Raw genomic sequence first — 24,693 nt, forward strand, 5'->3', positions numbered from 1 at the left:
ATCACACATCAAACCACAGATGACATTTTATTAAGAAGTCAACCACAAGACGGCATTTGTTGGGAAAATAGTTTTCATTGTGTCGTCTTGAACAGAAAAGGCTGGTACATCATCACTAATTCATTCTACCTGGATTGCATATATTTCCCATATTAGGTATAATCATTTCTTACAAATTCAATTGAGCATTATGTACAAGGGCAATTTCCGTACAAATATGCAACTATAGCCAACATACTCTGTAAATCTATAAATTCCATGGTCTTTAAAGACAAAATATCGCATATCTTTGGAATTGACACCTCATAATGCAAAAAGAATACATCATTTCCAATGATCACTAGCAGGTATCAATAAGGCACTTGAGACATGACGAGAAAAGAAATGCTGAAAAGTGACAAAAGTAATTATATATGTATAAGTTAAAAAAATATTGAGCTTCTCTAAGGTATGTCTGGGGCAGTGAGAATAATCACATTTTCTCCAAATTGGTAGTGATAGAAATGTGTATGAAGTACAAAAAAAAAACTTTCATGTTTCATAAAGTATCAAGTATTCTCAGAAACTCTTCACTGCTTATACATCCTATAAAAAGGCTGCCAGACTACTGTACATGCCTCTATTAATATATTCAGTGGATAAATCTTTGTAGATGATTGTAGCTCATTTGACATAATTGTAAAGAAATAAGACAGAAGAATAAACATGGCCAAAAGAAAAGACACTAAGCTCAGAAAAACACAACCATTATAATCCTTTAGTGGGAGAGAGGCCTCCGGTAATAGTCTCAAGACTACAATACATGAATACAGAGCATGTCAATGTAAAATTGGTATCATGTGAGGAATAGATGGTTTAAGTTTCATTTAGGTTTCCTTCTCAAGTTAAATACTCTTTCTGACCTTGTCAAAGTGACACCTTGATAATTGATTACACTGAAAATATGGCACCAACATGTTTGCCAATGCAACATACTGTGTAGTTCATAAATAAAGTCAACTTTTGGCCAGATAATACCATATAGTCCAACTACCCCTACGGGCCATTCAGGCTCAGGCTTACTTGTCCAAGGTTTACTTTCTATCTGTACCCATTCTTTCTGACACTACACCTGATACAAAGTTACAGAATGTACACATTGTTGCACTGCTGTCACGAGAAGGTAAGCATTGTACTTTCATTTAAAATCAACACACTTCCAACTCAGACGACTTCTGTCTTTAGAGTCTGACAAACCAGAACATCTATTTCTCAAGCTGCCACATTCCCTCAAACCTAAAAATGGAAGGTCAATATTAGAAGGTTACAGTAACATTACTATAATCCATCTGGCAATTATCTCAGATTCAAAAAAGCAAAATAATCCCTACAAATCATATTTTTTTGTCTAGATCTGATGAGTTGCCCTACAGTATAACTACGTAAACAAAAAAAGCGTGGCATAACTGTTTTGTCATACAAGACAAAGGTCAGACAAGAATTATCAGCCTCTAAGAGGAAACTATTTCTGGAGGTCAGAGGTCATGTCAAGACCGTACTCAACTTTACAATACAGTACTACTTTGTCTTCCCCATATCTGTGTGCTCATCTCGTTTTGGTATCCTTTCTTTAACAACTACATACCTCTTTCAAGCCTGTGAAAACAAGTCACAATTTGGAACCTATATCCATATTACCATAGTTGTCTGATTGTTTCATGAGTAATAATATCGATGTCATTCCATAAAAACTACTGTCTTGTGTTCAGAAATATAAACCACTTGATGGCAGTGTCAAGTTTGAGCTCCTCTTTGTAACTATGGCTTTAGAATGACCAATCCCATCGCTCAGTCTAATACAAACCCCCATAATCCTCTCGCTGTCAGAGGGGGTTCACTCCATCTCCATTTAGTGACATTCAGGACATTCTATGGTAGTGTATTTGGAATACCAGGCCAGAGATCCCTGGTTCCAGCCCCCATATCCACTGATTCATAGCAGGGTTTGCTGCTGTGCGTGTTTAGTGTTGTGACAGTTTAGACATGACGCAAAAGCCCACTATGGATTAAAGTCCACTGTAATGGTTAAAGGTGCTTTCTGTGCCTCTCTCCCTAGATATGGCCCTAAACAGTGAAAGCATCTGCCCAGCCCACATGCAATAACTAGAATATACAAGCTCATATATCTGAAGTGAATACACAGCTCCTAAGCCCTTTGCCAAACACCAAAGGCAATCTAACCTGCAGATTATGTCATACAAAATAAGACAGATCATACATCAAACAAAGGAAATAAAAAAGTAAATTTAAAAAAAGACGTCTCCCATCCATGTGTGGAAGGTACTTGTCCAGGTAAGCTGGTGCCTGCCTGGCTTTACATGATGGAGCAGTTCTCCGGTCTGGGACCTCCCTGAGAAAGACAGGAAGTGACATAGGGGCGTTAGAGTAAGTGAGGGGACAGGAAGGGGCTGTTGTCATAACAGCAGGAGACACAGGAAAACTGGGATAACAGTGTTGCTGTGTGCATGAGCGTGCATGTGTCAGAGAGAGAGAGAGAGAGAATGAGGAGTGTTTGTGCTTTGAAACAGAAATAGTGTGTGCTAAGTGTCTTAAAATGTGTGTTAAAACGATATACATGATCAAACAGATGGAGTCATACAGTACCTGTCTGGGTGAGTTGCTACCCATTATAAAGAGGGGAGACATCAGGCCCTCAGGCAGACCTCCTCCACTGCTGATGGAGCAGGAGCCACTGGACACCCCTGAGGTGGCACAGCTCTTATCAGACGGCTGGCCACATGAGCCACAGACCACCGTGCGGCTCCGCAGGTTGTAGTCACTGTCCACACCGCACGCACTGTGGTTGCCCTGCAGAGGGAGACAGAGAACAGGTTCCAACATTACTGGTAAATACTAACTGTAGCCACTGTGAGGCAGTGGTTCCTACACTTTTTAGCACTGAGACCCAGTAATGGTAAATAAAAGTCTTCCCATTTTTCTTGTCACCCTTTAGAGAAGTATTTAAGTGTATCATCGCACACCCCTGGCCTTGTTCAGTGACTAAATAAGTACTCTACATAAATGAACCTATTTTCATCTGAAACAGGGCATCCTGAACAACGTTTTGGCTCAATAGCCTTCCTCACAGTGCAAGTATAGTTTGAGTAATTCATTTATCATCCTGAGCCTGTGTCTTTCATAAAACGTGAGACTCACGTCATCGTCATCATCTTCCTGGAACAGGGTGCGTGTAACCTTCCTCTGTGCCATTTCCTATAGGAAAGAGAGGCGCAGAACAGTCAGTTTGTCAACCGGCTATGACATGAGTAAGGTTTTTTACCAAATCTCACATGTATTCAAATATGTAGGATAGGAAGTGGGATGATGTTGCCAAGAGAAAGACTGAACAGTCAATGGGACAATGGGAAGGTACAACTACAAACAGGTGCATGTAACGTGTGTCTCTCACCTCTCCATTGGCGCTGACCAGGATGGTTTGGAGCAGGTCTCCGCTGCCCCATGAGTTCTGGGTCTTCCACACCAGGTCTGAGGGGGGGTTGTGGGTGCCGCCTGCTCCTGAAGCCCAAATCTACAGAGGGAAGAGGTACAGGACTGTCTGTTATGACCTAATCACATACTATAGATGCTTTACACACAGGCCCACATTGTGACAAACATGCTGCTCTCTGTTAGAATACACACTTCTCTCAACATGGTGTACTAAAAACTGAACACAAGCATAGTTGATGACAGTGCAGACATGAAGGTTTTACTCACTGTGACGGTCTGTCCTGCCTTGAGGTTGAATTTGGGGGGGAACTTGTAGACGATGGGGGTGCTGGTGCCCACCTGTCTCTTCACCTGCCAGTGGCCCAGGAGCTGGTCCTGAAGGAGAACAGACAAGCATCAAGTGTGTTTCAGCCAACGTCAACTAAAAATCACTAAGTAGAAAAGTGATTGTCCTTTTACAACATCAGCCTAACATGGTGTTTTTACTACAGTAGCTTCCTTACAAAACCTGTGCATTTGACCATAACAGAAAGCATGCGCCAATGGGTGCTTTCTGCTACGAGGCATGTCAAGCTGACCGATGAACTCCATACCTCGTTGGCCTTGTTGCTGAGGCGGACGTACTTCCCCTCCAGGTCCACCTCGTCCACGGTGACACGGCCGCTAGCGGAGGCCTGCTGGGCAATGCGTGTACGCGTCACGGCGCCCCCCGCCAGGCTGGAGGTCTCGCTGTCGTTGTCATTGAGCCGTCTCTTCTTGGCGCTAGCCGTGCCTGAGGAGTTGCGGCTGCCGCTGGTGGACTGGACCACTCGGGCGCTGTGGCTGTGTCCTGAGCCCGAGGTACGGGTGGTATGGGTGTGTGCTGAGCCCGAGCCGGTGGTACGGGACACGGTGACTCGGGTTGGGGGAGGGCTGGGGGACAGACGCAGTCTGGGGGGGTGGCAGAGAAGAAGATTGTTGATACAAATCTAGTGTGGGTGTGTAGGTTACATGAGTTTATTTACTTCAGTCTGTGTGTAAATGTCTGTGTGTGGCTTTCAGTGCTCGTGTATGCATGATGTGTATTATGCATATCTGTCATGTCTCCTCACCTCTCCTCCTCTCCCTCCAGCAGTTTACGATAGGCGCTGATCTCCATGTCCAGGGCCAGTTTGATGTCCAGCAGCTCCTGGTATTCATCCAGCTGTTGCTGCATCCGCATGCGCATGTCCCCCATCTCCCTCTCCTTGTCCTCCAGGCGCCGGCGCATCGTGTCCCGCTCCCGGGCCAGAGACTCCTCCAGCTCACGCACCCTGGCCTCCCTCGCCGCCAGCTAACACACAGAGGGTTGATACCCCGGTTAGACCAACCAAAAGGGCCATATTTGACAGAGACGAGATGAACTGCGCTAATACTTTGCATTAGAGCCAACACTAGAGCTAAGATAACAGCTGTCAGAGCTCCACAGTACGGAGATGTACGGTAAGAGACTTCTGTGATTGCACCCTGTCCACCGTACCTGTTTCTGCAGCTGGCTGAGCTGGGAGGACATGCCCTCCATCCGCACGCGGGTCTGCTGCAGCTCCTCGTGAGCCGCCCCCACCAGGGTACTGTTCCTGTCTGCGGAGTGACGGGCGTTCTCCAGCTGAAACACACACAGGGCCCGAGAGGTCAGAACGAAACCACACTACATGTGTCTGTGCTAGGTTGGCACTGGGCCAGTGAAAGGATGTTGAATGATGCATGGACAATACTACCGATTTCAACTGGATGGACAGCTTAGTGAAATTAAAATGAAATAACACTATCGATTTGAACTGATTTACTTTTAGTCCACGTTTGAGCTGGCAGTGTGGACCAGTGGGTTGTGCTCCCTACCTTGGAGGTGTAGGTCTTCTCGATCTCCTCCTTATAGATGCGGACCTGCTCCTCGTGCTGGGCTCTCAGCTCCATCAGGGCCTCAGCCAGCTTACTCTCGTAATCCTGCTTTGTTCCTGCACTGTCAATCTCCACCATGCGAGACTCGTGCCTGCGCTTGGACTCCCTCAGCTCCTGCAGGGAGATAGACGGTACAGGCATACTTGAGTTATAGAAGAGGGGGTGAAGAGGTAACCTCATAAAACAGACTGATCTCGGTGTTCCATCAGTCTAGTTTGTAAGGCTAGTGAGGAGGACAGATGAGGAAACAAAAGGGAGATAAAAAAGAGTGAGCTAGATAAGGAGGAGCAGATCAGAGGGGAAAAAAGAGAAAAAAGAAAGTCTGAGGTAAAAAGAGAGAGAGAGAGAGGTCAAGGGGGGAAAGGGGCGCTAGTGTAAGAGTGTAAGGTAAAAGAGGGAGAGAGAGAGAGCCTCACCTCTCCGTAGATGTTCTTCTGGAACTGCAGTTCTTCCTTGAGGGTCTGCAGGCGGTTCTCAGCGTCCACTCTCCTCAGCATCTCATCCTGAAGCTGCTTCTTAGCATCGCTCAGACCTGTCTCCAGCTAAGGGACAGAGAGTTTAAAGTTTGATGTTCACCTTTAGGGTTCTGTTAGATTAGATCAATTATTAATCATTCGTTGATCTGAAATCGCTAGAGTTATCAAAATCGCTTTAGCGAAGAGGAATAGAGGAGCTGCATGTAAGATGTCAAAGCATGACTGGGTGAAACGATAGTTCACTTATGTGAACAGAAGGTGGCGTAGGAATATTACTCATTTCAGAGTTCATTGAGAACGATCCATGATGATGCACTGACCTTGTTACAGCACTAACCCAAAAGTCATATTCACAGTTGATAGTTCTTTAAAAAGTAACATGTTTTTCTTTATATACACTGGAAGATTATAAAAAACTTTTTTCAATCATATGCAGTTTGAACCCTGTACCTGAGGAGAGAGTATGTAGTATGTGTTTAATTCAGAGTTGGCCTTTACCACTAGTCTCTTACCTTGGCTAGCTGGGCCTTTAGGTCCCTGACCTCAGCATCTAGAGAGCGTTTCTCCCCCAGGGCAGTGGACAAAGAGGCATCTTTAGAGTTCAACAGAGCCTCTAGATCCCTCAGCCGGGCCAGAGCTGCCTCTAGGTCTGACTCCTTCTTCCCATTTCTGTTGAGACATAGGTAGACAAATATATCAGTTTCCTGTTTCACTAACACAGTCTGTGTTTGAGCAACTTGTGTCTAATGCAGTATGATTACAATAAAGGCTGTTATGCATTTAGGCTCTTACAAAAAGAGTCAAACTGTTTAGTAACCTCTGTACATAAACGTCCCATTGACCAACATTATCCACATAGGTTCTAATTCTGGGATAACGTACTCACTACCACTACCTATGAAAGACTCATGAATGCCTTGAGCTGTCCTTAACTGAACTCCCATCATATTGAATAAATTAATTGACAGGGACATAATTGAATCAAGCTCACGTGTTCTAAATAAAAGGCCAACAGGCACTCCTGAGGGAATCTCAGTTAAATCAAACACTGGCTGCAGAGATCCAACTTTTCCCTCAGCACATATCCTGACCACAGTCTGCGCATGTGTTTCTTTACCTCTACTTTACACACACATTTTTGTGGTGTGATAATTATTCAAGTGTTAATGCTGAAACGCCCATGCAGCATCTGCATTCCAACCATTTGAGCTCAATTCAGTTAAATGTTTACATTTTAGTCATTTAGCAGTTATTCTTATCCAGAGCAATTAGGGTTAAGTGCCTTACTCAAAGGCCATCAACAGATTTTTAACCTAGGTCAGCTCAGGGATTCGAAACAGCTACCTTTCGGTTATTGGCCCAACGTACTTCATGGGGACATGCAATTAGATCTTGAGTTACGAAGTTGTCTACGGTGTTGTTTTGAATGATAAACAGTGAGCAGATTCAAGAGCAGATGGTGTTAAACTGTAGCAGAGCCTACGTGTGTATTTTGCCTAGTGGCGCACGCTTTTGAGTTTTGGCCACGAGAGAAAAATGTGGTGGTGTTTTGTCCTTACAGTAACGTTATACTATGCTATTATATTCGGTTATGTAGAATACGATCATTATGTGATCTTGCAGCCATTGATTCAGCTTTGGTCTAACTTTATTAAAACGAGCACTATCCGCCAGAGTAGCCTGTTCTCTACGATTAGAGCAGAGATATGCGCGAAAAGTTGAAAATAAACATGCGCAGAAGTTTCGAGGTTTTCCGGAAATTTGGACCGCAACCACGGCCTAAATCAAAAACGTTAACATTTGTGGTTTGCATGTGTGTGTTTTTTTGTGTCAGACCTCTAAAGCAGGCATCAATTTGCCGTAGTGGTAAAAAAACAAACTTGGTCCCGGACCGTGGAAAAACTGTAGCCAAACAGAAGAGGATGGGAAAGTGGTAGCTTGAGCTTCATACCAGTTTGGCAAAGGCGCTCATTGAAAGCCGAGCAGGAAATAGATTCCCCGTTATTACATTTGGCCCTTGCATTTCAATGTTCATGATCACTAATGACGCCCATCTGCTTGGGAGATGGCTTCCAGACGGCTAACCCACCACACTCATGCTCCCCCAGCCACTGCCAGCCTACAATAATCCCCTCTCCTTCATGTATGCATGAATTCAATAAAAAGACACAAAATCAGAACCATATGTATACGCCAATAAAGCCTACACCAGTACAAGAACACACATAAAGTATACAATGGAGTAGAAATATGCTCTGCCACATACAGACTAGCCCTTGTCCCATCTCAGATTTCACAAAGGCCCAGAGAGCACTAATGTTCAGCAGGATGAGTGATTGATGGACTAACAGTTGGCATCCAACCACATTTACCGGCACCGGCCACCCACACAGCCCCCACCATTTGCAAGAAAACAAAGACCAAACACAGCATCCTTCATGCACAGGAACACAAACACCCATACATATATCACAGTGATAATGGACAAGATCCAGCAATTAAAATGTAGAGGCCTATTAGTCTGAAGGGTCCATTTAAAAACATTGTCTGCATATTTAATCAATAATAGCTTAGCTATACATGTGGCAGTAAACTGCCTACTCTGATCTGAATTAATTCAACCATTATTCTTGATTTCTAGAGGCTTAAAGAAACTCTACCCCGGTCTAGATTTGATTTGATCTAGATTTGATTACTCGTTAGACTTTATGACAGACACTGGGGTCATATTTAGCTTATTTTCCACCTGTGTGGATGGAGAGGACCAGTCTAACAGCTTGTACTGATAAGCCTGACTGACAGAGAAACACAAGAGAGCTCAGTGGGATGGAAACCAGGAGTCATGTGAGGAATGTGATGGTACTGTTGCCGGACAAGGCCAGGCAGAAGTGAGGAGAGATGGAAGGGGGGGGGGGGGGGGGGGGGTTCCTGGAAGAGAGGGATAAGAAGAAAGGAATTATTTCCGGTCAGCTCCTGTGCTGAAATATTTCCACTGAACTGCAAAAAGTGTCACTGTTTTAGATAGCATCTGTGACATAAGAGCTAGGCCTCACACATACACAGGCTCTCATACACCCAGCTACTTGGAGGGCACGAGACAAGGTAGTGTGAAGACATGTCCCACTAAATAGCAACCTCTCAACCAAAAACAAGCAAATCAAGGTGGACAGCTTAGTGACTGGGGACAAATGAAACAGCAGTTACTCTACTGTTATGGTCTTTTTTACAACCTACGTTCAACAATATTTGTTACGTTTAACCACCTTTCGTGGTGCCAAGTTCCCTCTGGCTTATAGCCTAACTGTGGCCTTAATTAAGTTCTCACTGTTCCAATGGTTGGGAGGGTGTTTGTGTGGAATATTTTATAATAGTAATTTAAATATAATAGACATGGGAGAACCCAGAATAACCCAACGTAGGGCTGTTAGTCCTGTGTTATGAGGCATGTGTGTGAATTTGTGTGTCGGCATGTGTGTTTAGCCCAACTTGCACACTGAGTTGGAACAGTAAAGCACTTGTGTCCAGACATTCAGTGTTTAAATAAGACATGTAAACATTTCATGCTGGGGCTACATTAATGCCTCCAGAACTGTAGCTTGTGTGTGGGTGGTGGGTCATTTATTATGACTAAATGTGTTGTGGATCAGCTCTGGTACTGAACCTATGGTGATATAGAATGTAAATAATAAGCATGTATATGATAATATCTCTTGAATGGCTGGTAGCTCCCGAGTGGCGCAGCGGTCTATGGCACTGCATCTCTGCGCTAGAGGCGTCACTACAGACCCTGGTTCGATTCCAGGCTGTATCACAATCCGGTTGTGATTGGGAGTCCCATAGGGCGGCGCACAATTGGCACAGCGTCGTCCGGGTTAGGGTTTGGCCGTCATTGTAAATAAGAATTTGTTCTTAACTGGCTTGCCTAGTTATATTTAAAAAATGTCATAAAAAAGGTAACATCGAATGGCTATAAGATGATTTAGGACATAGTAATACAGGCTGTGATGACAGAATGTGAATGACCTGAGTATGGCAATATTGGGTGTGATGTGTGTCAGTAACTTTGTTCATCAGCTGTAGTGCTGAGGATATAGGTGATAATGAATATGAATGGCATTGTTGATCCGCTCTAGTGTTGAGGATATGGATGCCTGTGTATCCATAACTGCCAGTAAGGCTGCAATGCGTTTGTTTGCTCCAGGATGTCGACTTAACGGAATGCATGACCTGGCTGAACGTCATGCCTGAGAGCGTGAATGTGTGTGCAAACTGAATACATTTGTAGAGCAAAATGTACTTTGAATAAAGTTTACATTTGAATCCATCCAAACTTGGACCCCACCTCAGAAACCGGTGTGGATGGAAGTCTGTTTATCAAAACAGCATGTGTTGGATGTGGACAGTTTATGCAACTGAATTTTAGGGGATAAAAGAACCAAACCGGTGTACTGTATTTATAGCATAGGGTATGATGTGTTCAATTGTCACAATTACTCATAGGACATTGATCTGGGCATCTAGATACCATGTAAAGAAAAGGAGTTAAGGAAGCCTACAGTTAACGGTCTATTTAGATAAGAGAAATAGTCGATGATGCTTCAAAACACACAGTAGCCCGACTGTTTCTCCTGTGCACATTACTGTTGTGATAATCTTGGTTACCCAGAAGTAAAATTCTCTTGCGAAAGTTGGCCAATTCCTGTTTTACTTCTGGGGGGGAATGGCGTTAACAATTGTGATTATCTTTGTGCAAAGGAAGGAAGCAAAGTTTCCTCCCTCGGAAATGGAAACTCTCAGCCAAACCCCTGCCTTCCGCTAATTCCCCCAGTGTTAATCATGGCCAAAATGCACATTTTATATTTCATGAATTTTTACAGAGAGACAATTTGACTTTGTGGCTGTGTAATCTAGTGGAAACAGTTTATAATCCACACATGGGCTTGAAAAATCGACCACACCAGTTTAAGCACCGCCGTCACCCAATCCTGATTCGTCCAAGTAATCAACGACGAAAACCACAAACCAGGAACTGCTGCTGCTCGTAATCAAATAATTCTGTGAGCCTTGACAGATTCCTGCCGTTTCATCTGTCCACCAGAGATTACTGTTGTGACAACACAGTGTTATATCAAAGCTCACACAACTTTAAAAAAGGGCAGAGGACAAAGAGCTGTCTCAAAACGTTTTCCGGTATACATAGTGAGCAGCAGAGCTACTGCCGAATGACAGTTTAGTGAGTGTGAGAGAGAGAGGGAGAAAGAAAGGTGAGGAGAGAGAGAAAAGGGGAGGAATAATAAAACGGAGGAATGTGTTGGTTCAGCCTCCACTCTTGGGTGACTCACTGCTATCTTTGTCCACCTCATTCCTCCACTCTTGGGTGACTCACTGCTATCCTTGTCCACCTCATTGACGACAATGGAGCGAGCCCACCCCCAAAAAAACAAAACTACGGAAAACCCACAATCCTGGCTATTTTGCTGTGCCGTTGCTATGACAACAGAGGCCTACTCATCTAAAGTATGGCATTTCCCCACATTTTGGATATAATGGATAAACACGTAGAATTTCACTGCCGATGCTTACTTTGAGCATATTTCAGAGCTAAACTCAATCGAAAAAGTTTCCTCCCTCATAGGCCTATTTGGAAAAGCTTTCCTGTTAGGCTCCTGGTGGAAAATCTAGCCTATAATTACTACAATATGACAGATGCATCATGCGGGAATACCCACAAAGTCTTAAAGTATTTTAATGTCCTGGCAGCAGTAATACCTAAATAATGATTCACTATGAAGACCAGCCAGAAACCAGAGACCGTATCGGTTTCCCATGAAGTTGATGTTAAACAGATCATTCATTGTATGTACTCTAAATCACATTTTAAAGGGTAGGAAGCATATGAACAATACTAGACGCTTCATTTTAACCAGGGATACATATAGTTCACATCCAAATGACTTTTTACACAAATACTACAGCGGCATGATTATAGACGACTATGAACACTCCTATACTCTGTGTGTGTGTGTGTGTGTCCGCACCCATCCTCTGGTCCCCTCATACTACCACACCCACTTTCTGACTCTCACACACAGACACAGTAAATTACTTGCCCAGTTCCCCGACCTTGTAAACACAGCCATTTCCCTATCAGTGCAGGCCAACAGTGCACTGTAGTGAGGCAGTCAACGCTAAATCACCCCACTAATGGGAAAAGCCACACAGTCAATCAGGCAGTGCAAAAGGCCCTCTGGCCTCTCTGTGCTATTAGGGGGTCTGTTAGGAATGAGAATGTAATCCCCCCTCCCGTGTTACTACACAGTCTTCCACTGCACAGTTGTAATGGTTGATTGATCTTATTGGTACAGTGCGCAACTAAGGAACGACACCCCGCCCGTCTGGCTGGCATGTGTGAACACGTGTGGGTGGATTCCCATGGAAGTTGGAAATTACCAGGGGTCCTCCGTCCCTAAAGACGATCTTTGGGCTCCCATCCCTATTAATAGCTATCCTTCACAATCCCATTTTCCCAATACCAAAGTGGTAAGTTTAGGACACAGAGAGCCTAGAGGGGAAAAGGCTGTTGAATAATGGGGTCTTAGTGCAAACAAGGTCCAGAAATAGCAGTAGAGAGTTTTTCCAAGACCAACAGCCAGACTACACAATGTGTCAGAGTTTCAGGAGAATGCTGAAAACAGCATTGATTAAATGAAAAAATGTGCGGTTCATATTTAAAGTTAAGTATTCAGACCATGGATTGGTTCCTTACTTCTGTACTGATTCAACAACATGTTTAAGTATGTCATGTATTATTTCAACTAAAAGGTTGTTTATGTGAACATCATTTAGAAGCACTGTTAAGAGGACATGGAGATCTCTGACATTAAAAGAAAATAATATAATCCAAAGTACAGGCTGGCACATGATCATGTCTCTTCTGGGATCAAAACACAATGGAAAGGATTGTTTTCATTCCGTGTGTGTGTGTGTGTGTGTGTGTGTGAGATAAATCACAAGGGGAAAACAACCCAGCCATAGCCAGAAGCCACACACTCACCACATCCATATGGGCAGATGGGAATAGAGTTCCTAGTGTTTCACCACCAGCATCATGGTGCTCAAGACTGCTATCTTCCTATGTGTTTCAAATAGACAAGCAGTGGTGGTGGGGGGGGGGGGGGGGGGGTACAGAGAGGAGGCCATAAACAGCCTACACATGGGTCATGCTCAGTAGGTACAAAACGTTTTCTTCAAAATGTTTCTTTCCCCTTGTCATGTCTATTGAACATGACCCTGCTTTTTGCCTCTCATAATATCCCCATTCAAACACATGGCCAGCAATGACCAAAAGAAAGCATCTCTCCCACAGATAAAGCTTTTTATGTAGCTCTGGCTCTGTGTGTACGTGACACAGGCCTGGTTCCACTTTTAATGATTAGTTAGTGATTCACCATGACATGAGTCAGAAGCCTGGTGCCCTTTCATTCAGCATGTTGGCATAAAAGCTAGCTATTGTTTGATTGTCTAGCCCCGATAAGGTAGAGAACACAGGTTAGCCAGTTTGTCCTTGTCTTTTACCACTTGTAACACTCGTTTTATAATACTTCAACTGTCAGGAGTGTTACCTACACACAGAAAGTGATGTAGCTATGTAAATCAATTCTTACAGCTCTAAATGTATTTTAAGCCTGCATCACCTATGAGCTTTAGTCAAATTTCAGACGATAACACTAATGAAATGAATTGAGATTGCTTGGAATCAAACTACTGCATACTGACAAAGTTTAAATACATGTTAACCTTGGTAGAACATACGCTCCATGTAGATGAACAGCAAACAGTGTGTGACTGGCTTTGACAGAGCAAACAGAGTCAGTGGGGACAGAGCTTAACTGATCTGAGGCCAAGTGGGGTGGGGTGGTGTGGTGTGGTGTGGTGTCCCCCCCCCACCGAAATCTGGTTGGCCACTCCAATGGCCCCTCAGAGATCTGATCGGTCTTCTCTGAAAATATATTGACATGACGGGCACCGAGCATCTCACCGGAAAAAGCATCCGAGCGAGCGAAACAGCACCCCTCTGTCTTAGTATGTGTAGCCCATGTATCTGATCTTGTCTGGCCAAAAATAGTATGACATGTCCATACAGCATCAGATACATGGGCTACAGATACGAAGACAGAGGGGCGCTGTTCGCCTCGCTTTCGATGCTTTCTCTGGTGAAAATTATGAAAGACCGTTAGACACAAATGATAAATCATTTTATAAGTGTTTCTCTTTTTTATTGTTCATTTTTGGAGACTTTGTAGGCTGAATGTCATTACACTTATGGCGTTTGTAACATCCCTTTCCATTCAAATGGTGGTTGCACAGTGCACTGTTCGGATGCTGAACTTTGGAGTAGACAAACGTGTGCAGGTAACCTACTTGACCTACTTTTTGATGTGTTTGTTTACCAATCAGGTGATAACATCAGACTGGTTGTGTTCATGACACATTAAAAGGGAATATTTCTACAGTTAAATTACTATAAAGCCGATAAAAATAAATTTGTGCACGCACAAGCACACATAGGAGGTCGCTTAAGAATGTCACGGTATAAATTTGCTCTCTGGATGTCACTTTCAAGTGAATTTACTGCTGTATGCTGCTCTTCTATAAAATCCTGACCTCAAATGCAAACACTTTTGGAATTGATTTATTTGAACAGGGAAATGTACCAAACGTAAGCTGAAGCATTTAATATGTGTTGAACCATTATAATTGAAATTTGTACAACCCCCCCCCCCCCAAAATATACAAATCAGGTTCAAAATGGTATGATCCCCCTAAACTGGGTCTGTGTCCCACCTTGGCCACCCCATTCAAAATGTTCTGGGCACGCCACTGAACAGATTCAGAGCTTAACTGATCTGAGGCCAATTACCCCATGCAGCTGCATTGAGTTACAATGAAAGCTCTGCTGTGGTGACATGTGAATAGATGGGGAGTGGTGCTAACGTTAGCATTATGGAACTAATACAGCAGACTGTGTGGCGCCTAATAGGAGGAGCAGTGTTAGCTTTAACATTCTTTAGCCTATTCTAGCCAATGGGAATATGTCTGTAACAGCACCCAACTGTTAGATGCACTATGCAGAAATCGCGCCACCATTTCCTGGTTGCTAGAACTCTAATAGTTCGCTTAATTTCAGTTTGTGACAAAACAAGCAAGTATAGTGTAGAGAATCATTGTACCATCTAAATTGCTGTGAAATATATTTTTCATAACCAAAAATATTGTATTTTCAGCTGTTGGAAGCTGGTGTGCAAAACCGAAAAGTAAACAATGCAAAAACTAAACTTAAGAACAGGAAGCATAGAAGTAGTGCATAGAACAGATCTACCGCTTCTTAGAGACTTACTTTCAACGAGAATGACAGATCTATAACCCACATTTATATGTGATTTTGGTCAAGTCGCCCAAAAAGTTACATAATCCATCTTTAATAGGTTAAGATTAGTTCCCTTCTGCATTACGGTATGTAAACGTCAGTAAACATTTCCTTGGTGAACACTTGCATTGAGGAGTAGTCTATAACAGTGTGTCGGACAACATTGGCCTGCACCTGGTTAAACATCACAATCCTTTTAAAGCTTGGCTTGTATAGGCTCCAGTAAACAAGAGTGATGTTTAGTGACACACAATGCTAAACATCTGGAGGTCTTCCTGAATGTTCAAAATGCTCCATGCAAACATCAAACTCTGTTGAAGGAAATGAAAACGCTTCAGACATATTGATCATTCAGAGTTGTGGTAATCCACTGGCAGTTACATTATTGATCAGATAAGAACATTTGGGGGTCGCATCCACTTCATCCACTACCAAATGGGAACTTCCCAGTGTGTTGTGTGTGTGTAACTTACTTTGAGGTGAATGTGTGTTTTAATTTGGGTACATGGGTACAATGTGTGTGTCTAAGTATGATGTGTGTTCGTGTGGAGTGAGCATGTGTGCAGAGGCCAAGCATCTTAAAGTGATTTACCCTGTTAGAGAGCGGATGACTCATTCAGCTTGGCTGGGTCTTGAAAAGAATCAAAGTGCTATGGAAACTCTTATCCACACACACACTCGTTCCAGCCCGCCAATGCCTTCTCCGAACACAGTACTGGTCTACTGAAAGGCCAAACACTACTCTTTAATTATCAAAACTCAGCCCAACAAAGAGAGCTCTATATAGCAGACATCACATGTACAGTCTTAGCACATGTGTTTTCCATTGCCATGTACTTTGTTAGGGCCAGTGGAGCGAGTAGCCACGAGACTAGGTTAGGTATACTCCCACTTGCCCCACTCACGCCTTTGGAGACCCCTAGAGCCTAGGGAACACTAAGTTGAAAGACAAAACAATGTATGAGAATAGCCATCAATTGTAGAACATTCATATCAGACTTACTATTAACAACATTCCATGTTTTATAACTACAGCCACTGGAACAGTCAGCCTTCAAGCTCCCTATTCATTACTAATCAATAAACTAGTTGAACAGCTGCTGAACTAACTACTAATGACACAGTAAACACTTGTAAAATGCTCTCAATGGGCGGCAGGATAGCCTAGTGGTTAGAGCGTTGGGCCAGTAACCAAAAGTTTGCTGGATCGAATCCCCAACTGTCGTTCTGCCCCTGAACAAGGCAGTAAATAAGAATTTGTTCTTAACTGACTTGCCTAGTTAAATAAAATGTGCAATTTTTAAAATAAAAATAATCAACGACATGAAAACTGTCTGTTCATTTATTTATTTTACCTAGGCAAGTCAGTTAAGAACAAATTCTTATTTTCAATGACGGCCTAGGAACAGTGGGTTAACTGCCTGTTCAGGGGCAGAACGAGAGACTTGCCAGCTCGGGAGTTTTGAACTTGCAACCTTCCGGTTGCTAGTCCAACACTCTAACCACTAGGCTACCCTGCCGCCACAAAATGAAGACAAACAATGTTTCTATAACACATTTTTTAAATATACTTAAACATTTCAATAAGCCTGAACCTGTCTCTCTAATAGCAAGTCACAGAACAGGTTTCATTTGTGGCCTACACACCGTTGTGGCTAAAATAAAGTGTGTCACCCAAATCCAGGGAGCCTGTGGTCCAGACAGACTTGGTTCTGTATAACTTGAGAAGGTCACACTGTGTCACATGATACAGGCTGAGGTCATGCTGGTAGAATGACGCTGCCCTCGAGGGAGTTTTCCGAGAGAATAGAGATCCAAACCTCCTGGGAGAAGCTGTAGTATAATAAACTGTCATGGTACACATTTCGTCCCCGAGGAAAACGAGTGGGGAAAAGGCTGCACACACTGCTGAGTTTCTATCTGTTCCATGAAGAGCGAGCGCTTTAGAAACCAAATATTGATTCTTTGTGCCTCACGAACTGTAGCAAAGATGGATTCTATGTTGAATAAGACATGTTTCTTCTTATATTCAATTCAAGTTATGTTCTGCACAATTAAGGATGGGCACCAACTATTGCTTTCTCTCTAAGGTGTACTTCTATTGTGAACTTTAGACATTCATATCCTGAGGGATTGAGCCAAAAGCCTTTATTGAGAGGTTGTTTGAGTGCAGAACCACAGAGTATTTGAACAGCTTTGATACATCATCATTCATTGGTGGGGAGAGGATGTTTGCTCTTGTCCATTTTAGAGGGAGAGTGACTTAATTCAAACACTTTAGCATAACAAATGGACTTCAATGGGTTCCTCCTGTTGTCCAGCTGTGTGTCAGCCCGGCAGAACATTCACATGATTAAATGGAAGTAGAGTGCAGTCGACGTCAGCGAATTGTTTAGAGTTTCCCTAAGCTAAAAGTAGCAGTACAGCCCTTGGTTACTAGTGGTAACCAAACTATGTGTTTATAAAATATTTGGGCCTACAAATAGACCACTTAGCCTCCTTGTATTACCATCCTTGTGGGTACCGGAAATCCCCAAAAGGACGGTAAAACAAGGAAAATTCTCCCCACCAGGACAAAGGCTATTTGAAGCTTATGGGTTAGGTTTAGGGTTGCGGGTTAAGGTTAGGTTTAGAGAAAATAGGATTTTGAATGGAAATCTATTTTAGGTCCCCACAAATATAGCGCTTGTGTGCGAGCACGAGCGCAGAAATGAAACTGAGACAAATACTTTCTTAATGAAGGAAATGTGTTCATGCTATATGATAAGTGTACTTCCTGCTGTATTCTCTGATAGCCCCAAAGTGCTACAAGTTGGCATGGCAGCCACTCCAACACAAAATACATTACAGTACATAAAGAAGCCAAACAACTTCATATCAGATTCTCCATCATTCAGGTCATTGGAATTAAATGACGATTAAAAAAGGAAATGCGTTGGGAAACTTCACACTGCAACCATATTCATTCTAATGAACATTTATCCTGCATACCGTACCCTCAATAAACAGACCAAACATCTACGTGTGTTAGAAGATGTTATCTGTCCTGTCCCACCATTAGCTACACTTATCTGTTACTCTTTGCCAACAGGTGTCACACACAGCAACCTTGGAAAAAGAGTCTGGAAATGGGAGTGGGTATTGACTTTTGAACTCCCTCAATGATCTAGCCCATTCCACCACCTTTGATCCCGAATGCCTACAACTCCGACCATAAAAATAATTGTTCTACAGTTTGCAATAGATTAGCGAACCATCTTTACTTCCAGGGAGTGAAAGTCAAAAAGCAATAGGTTTTGACAATATAACTCAAAGTGCCATTTTTCAACAGGTGAACCAACAATAAGATCTAGAAAGAACACTGTATCTGCAGAGCTTGCATGGGTCTCCCTGTATATTGTCAACACAAAGCAGCCTATTCATCGTCTGGATGGGGAGACAAGGGATTGTCCTGCCAATGACGACCAGGAGCAGGTTCCCCCACACATGCTCCTATTTCACAGCCACAGATGGAAGGCACTGTGGCATGAGACTAGCGTCCGCCGCCCCTCTTAGGTTCCAGAGGAGGAGCATCCACAGTGGATAACTAGACCTTGACGAATGTGGGAGTGTGGGCCAAGCCTTGGGGCTCATGTTGAAGCTTAGCAAATCATATTGCAGCATAGCAGCGTCTTAGGTGGGTAGTCAATATTTTTAGGCATGCCCGATTGTGCTCTAGCCTAGCGATTCTTACTCTATCCTAACAGTGGAACATGCTTTAGCCAAATAAGGTTTGTTTTTATCCCCCCTGGCAAATCATTTACAAGCTAGACTGGGTTGTAGACGAGCAGTTTACATCCTAGTAGCCCAATGGCGATGGTCTGTCCTCAGGGGAGTTGCATGTGTCTGTTGCGACATAAAGACGACTGTGTGGCGTGGCCCAATGGCATGTCTAAGAACAGGTGTGTATAGTCACAGGCCCTGGTAAGTGACCGTTACATCTGCTGCAGCACACTACAAAACAGGGCTAGAGGGCTTGGCACTGTATAATGTAGGGCCTACAGTAATGGGGTATTATAATATTTGAATGACTAAGAATATTGTTGAAAGGGACATGCACACTGTTTATTTGTTGGGACGGTATACTGCTCTGTCTCTGATAAGAAAGTTACATTTACTTTGAAGTCCTCACAGGGCACCAGCCAAAGGTAATAACATGGTGTTGATAGGGAACTAGATGATACGTATTAACTATTAATAAAGATGGCTCGCTGCTCTGCCCCAGAGATCCAGACCTAAAGAAAGGCCACAGCCAGCAGCTCCCTTCCCACAATCAAGGCCCTGAAAAACCTCTGAGTCACCACCCTGTCACACGCCCATGCCAAGACTCCCCAGCTGCCATGGCAACCAAACACTGGCAAACACACCGGCTGCAGCGTAAGAGACCGAGGCTGCCCACGCAGGCCTGAGTGATACATTTCCACCACACGTGTAACAAATGATTGGTTTCCAACGGAAGTTATAGGCGCTGTTGCTATTCTTCACTCAGCTAGGGACCTTACGGCACAATGGGAAAGAGAATTTAAGTGAACTGTAAAATTCCATTCACTCACCAAACAGACTTGGTTTTTAAAGAGAGTCACTACTCCTCAGACAGCCCAACTCACTCAAGTCAAGACCCAGAAGTCCACACCCTGACCAAGGTCGGCACTCAAAACACAAACCCACCCCAGAGCCACACCCTCACCTGCAACGTTGGGCACACCAAACACTGTACATTCCATCTTGACAGATACACTGCAAACATTAATTGAAACATTAACCCAGTGAAAACACAATGGCACTATGGTTGAACAAGTAAGACTCCACCCTCACGTCTCTGTACAGACGCCCTTGCTTCAACATTGCAATTGCACGGTGTTGAAAACCAGAGTCATGCCAATGAGAAGCTGTTGAAGACAGTGTTTGCATAGCTTAAAATATTCCTATTCTCTGTTTGCTACTCCCTGCGGAGGGAAGCCCCATGCATAAACGAGGGTACGTTAAATAAGTTTTTTTTTTAAATAGTAAAATAACAAGTAAATACAACTAACACTTTCAACTGTCTTTCATTTTCTCAGACACACTGCAACCCGATTTGCACTTTGCCAAGACATTCAAACATTCCTGTGGAGTCATTGCAGGCCGTTGCCTGCTAGTAGGAGAGAGAGAGAGAGAGAGAGAGCGAGAGATGTGAGCTATTGTCTAGTCTGTGGGCACATTTACCCACTTAACTCTGGTAGACAGATCCCTTTCACATTCTCCCAAAGGTCTAACCTACCCAGCCAGTTCCGATGGCTCAGTTGGTTGGAGAATGGTGCCAACACCAGAGTTTGGATTAAAGCATATTTTATCTTAACCTGGAAACCTGCTTACAGGCTTTGATTGAAATGCGCTGTGTAATAATGCATTGCATGCATGGGATTGTGGGAGTGTTGACTGTCATTACACTCGTAAGTCAAGCTAAACAGAGCGAGCTGTTTGTCAGGGCGTGGCCCCGTGGCTGGGCCCTTTGTCATTACCATGTAGGGGAATACAGTATTACTACCCAACCTGCTGAAAACCACCAGGAATGTACACAACTAATGTCAGGCATGTCGCTCTCCACACCTCTAAAGGATTTTAGAAGTCTAGAGTTTAAGGTAGTGTGCATTCTGGTGCAAAATGGATGTTGCATCACCCAGGTGTGGATTAGAAGCACTACCACTCACATCCTCAGTGGCAAACTGCCTTGGAATTAAAGCTTGCAATGGGTTAAATTCAATTATTTATTAGTAAAGGCTTATCTGACCAACGCTCTGACAAATGTGCCAGCATACTAGGTATCCAGTCCAGGGTGAAAATGGTTTCAGGGCTGGTGTGCTTATGGTTTGGAAGAGAAAGAGGAACATGATGTAGTAGTGGAAATCTACTTCATTGAGAATGACTGTCGTGAAGGACTGGAGTAAGAGCAGACCTGCACTGGTTGATGAGTCAGAGCCAGTACAGGGAAATAACGTCACCACAAATGAGGTATAATGAAATGAGATGGTGTCTCGTCCTCTGGTTTGAATATGCCCCTCCCTATCATCATATAGGAGGTTGTAGGCAGTTAAATGTGTGTCAGTGAGATTACATGCTGAATCACAATCACTTTCAAATTTAGACTAAATTAATTAGCCCCTTGGCCAAAACCCAATGTGTCCCTCGGCCAGAAACTTACAACAGGGAGCATGGCAATAGACTAACTTTATGACACCACAATTTGATACAGGATTACCCATTAACCTCCTGCCTTTCTGTCCCCATCCCAGGATTTCCCCTAATAATACTCCTGCAAACCCATCTTTGCTAGCTCTCTTGCCCCCCACCTAGAACATTTGGCCTCAATTCAACTGAACATTTGTTTTTGCAGCCTTTGCATGCTGCCTACAAAAAAAATGACCTAAACCCTGCCAACCCAATGTGTCCTACCTGACTTTGAGCTCCTTGTAATCCTCCTTGACTTTGCCTAGCTCCAGCTGCAGTCGGGCGCGCTCCTTGGCCACCGAGTCGAGGGTCTTGCGGGCGTCGGCAAGCTCCGTCTCATAGGCCACCTTCATGCCTGTCACCTCACGGCTGATCTCGGTCTCGGACTCGGTGATGCGCAGCCGCAGCCCAGCATTCTCTATCTCCAGCGAGCGCACCTTGTCGATGTAGACGGCCAGCCGGTCGTTGAGGTTGCACAGGTCGTCCTTCTCCTGCAGGCGAGAGATGCGGGTTGGGGAGAGTGGGGTGGCAGTCCCACCGCGGCTGGCTCGTTTCTGACCCGGAGATTCCATAGTGGACATCCAGCAGGTGGTTCAGGTGGTTGGCTGGGAGACAGGCTGTGGAGGGAAGGATTAATTAATTAATCAACATCTGATACAGCAAATGTTAGAACAGGTATAGCGAAGCCTGAGGGAGGAACCATGTGAGTTAGCATGTGCCAAAATAGAAAATAGTAAAGGAGGAGGGGGTTGGGGCTTAGGCGTATAACAGCTACGCATCTCTCTCACCATCAGAGAAGCCCTACTAAAAATGCTGTTTGGGTGGTTAAGCAACTTTAGCTCTCTCCTGAGCAAGTCTAATTCCCACCGTCTGGCGTCTGCAGTGAACAGGCAATTAGACAATTTTGATAACACACAAAATATGTATTCAAGAACTACAGAAGCATACAAAACAATGAACAAATATTACACAAGCAAAGAATATCTGCATCATCTCCCTTGTCCGCCAACTGCTTGTTGAGACAGAGTGAAGAAGTACTAACAGCCTGCTAATTATGCCAGAGTCACTAATTCGGAGAAATCTGTCCGATGGCTGTCTCCCTCCACTTACATTCGGCTTGCCTAAATCTCAGTCATTACACCATGGCCTTGACTCACTACATAAACAAACACAGCAGGATGCCCTGATTAGGAGATGAAGAACCACTTTCTCAATGTTTAGATGGGCAGAGGCAGCAGTGAAATGACTGTCAGAAAGTAGTGGATGAAAGGCTTTCGAAGCCCAAGAAACTAGCTGAGATTCCACTCTGGAACTTGGATATCGCAGTAGAGTAAATTATGTTTCCACAATATATTGACAATTAGCAATACAAAAAATTATATATATTTTCAATATCCATGTTGATATATTTTTTTATATTTAAAAATTAATGTTAAAAATAAATATTGAAATCTAAATACGAGTAGTATTTAGATTTCAATATTTATTTTTAACATTAATTTTTAAATATAAAAAAATATATCAACATGGATATTGAAAATATATATAATTTTTTGTATTACAGAGAACGCTGTAAAACTTCTTATGCCACCAATTCTTGCTTTGTAGCATCTACAGATTAAACATTATGGAGTCTTAAAGGAGGCCTTGGTATGCCCGAAATGTCATAAGTATGCCAACTTTGACTAATTATTTCTCAATTATGCTTTTAGATACATATTTCAAATACACACTGAATGTACCAAACATTAGTAACACTTTCCTAATATTCCACCCCCTTTAGCCCTCCAAACAGCCTCAAATCATCGGGGCACAGACTCTACAAGGTGTTGAAAGCGTTCCACAGGGATGCTGGCCCATGTCGACGCCAATGGTGCCGACAGTTGTGTCAAGTTGGCTGGATGTCCTTTGGTTGGTGGGCCGTTTTTGATACACATGAGAAACTTGAGAGTGAAAAGCCCAGCAGCGTTGCAGTTTGACACACACAAACCGGTGCGCCTGGCACCTACTACCATACCCTATTCAAAGGAACTTAAATAATTATCTTGCCTATTCACCCTCTGAATGGCACACATACACAATCCATACCTCAATTGTCTCTAGGCTTAAAAATCCTTCTTTAACTCGTCTTCTCCCCTTCAACTGCCCTGATTGAAGTGGATTTAACAGGTTTCATCAATAATGGATTATAGCTTTCACCTGGTCAGTCGGTCATGGAAAGAGCAGGTGTTCCTAATGTTTTGTACACTCATTGTATGTTAACAATCCTTCTTCCAAAGGACTGTTGTATGAATTTCATTTTGAGAAAATCCCCAAAAGCATGGTCTTTTTTGTCTGGGTTTTATGAGGAATCACTCAGATGTAATCTATTTCATTACTCGTGCAATGATACAGCATATATTATAAATAAGTAACTGATGAATGTGAACACCTTAGCACTACATATAATGTACATGTGTCAAGCCCTTTCCATAGATAATGAAGTACTTTTAGAAAGAGTAACTACCTACATTACTTTCCCCAATAACAATGCATTAGAGTAACTTACACTGAATGACATATACTTTGAAAAGGTCATAGCCGAGTTGTTATCCTACACCCCCAACCGGTCAACAACGAAAGTGAAATGAAATTTGAACTGTACACTGTAGCCGTCAAGATCAAAGTACAAGCAGGAACCTATTCTCACATCTCTGTTAGTGTGGGCTGACATTCACAACTGTCAGTCAAAGTGCAACCAGAGCCAAAACGTCTTTACCTTACCTTAGTGAGAGTGTGAGGTTGTGAGTGGAAGCCTCCTGGTGGAGCAGTGTGTGTGTCTGCACAGCCGGACCTCTGTGGAAGTTCAGCTGCCGCTGTGTGTTGTAGATAGGTGTTCTTCTCTGGGTCTGAGGTGCCCCTGTGGAGTATAGGGAGGAGGATCAGTGCTGTCTGTGTGCCTTTGGCTCACGCTCTGGAATGGCTGCGTCACAGTCTCTCCCTGCACATGTATCGCGCTGAAGAGAGAAAGAGAGCGGGAAGTAGGGAGAGGGTGGGGCAAGGAGGAGCCAGGCTGGACTAATACAGATAGAGCCCACACACAGCACAGCAACTACTCAGCTCCCTGGTGTCTCACTTACTCTCTTTTCCTTTCTCTTT

At 43.5% G+C, this 24,693-nt stretch overlaps 1 protein-coding gene across 1 annotated transcript; it reads right to left on the reverse strand.

The window, feature by feature from the left end:
• Positions 1-14: 14 nt before the first annotated feature.
• On the reverse strand, positions 15-24,693 carry LOC139365111 (lamin-A-like). The gene is made up of 13 exons (XM_071102502.1): positions 24,319-24,693; positions 21,781-22,172; positions 6,395-6,551; positions 5,823-5,948; positions 5,347-5,520; positions 4,988-5,113; positions 4,581-4,801; positions 4,083-4,419; positions 3,757-3,864; positions 3,449-3,568; positions 3,196-3,252; positions 2,644-2,847; positions 15-2,389 (listed from the first exon to the last, which is right to left on the reverse strand). Exons 2-13 carry the CDS (start codon positions 22,134-22,136, stop codon positions 2,354-2,356), a joined length of 2,022 nt encoding a protein of 673 aa, XP_070958603.1. The 5' UTR covers positions 22,137-22,172; positions 24,319-24,693; the 3' UTR covers positions 15-2,353.

This window comes from Oncorhynchus clarkii, chromosome 2, assembly GCF_045791955.1.
Source record: "Oncorhynchus clarkii lewisi isolate Uvic-CL-2024 chromosome 2, UVic_Ocla_1.0, whole genome shotgun sequence".
In the NCBI taxonomy this organism is placed as follows: Eukaryota; Metazoa; Chordata; class Actinopteri; order Salmoniformes; family Salmonidae; genus Oncorhynchus; species Oncorhynchus clarkii.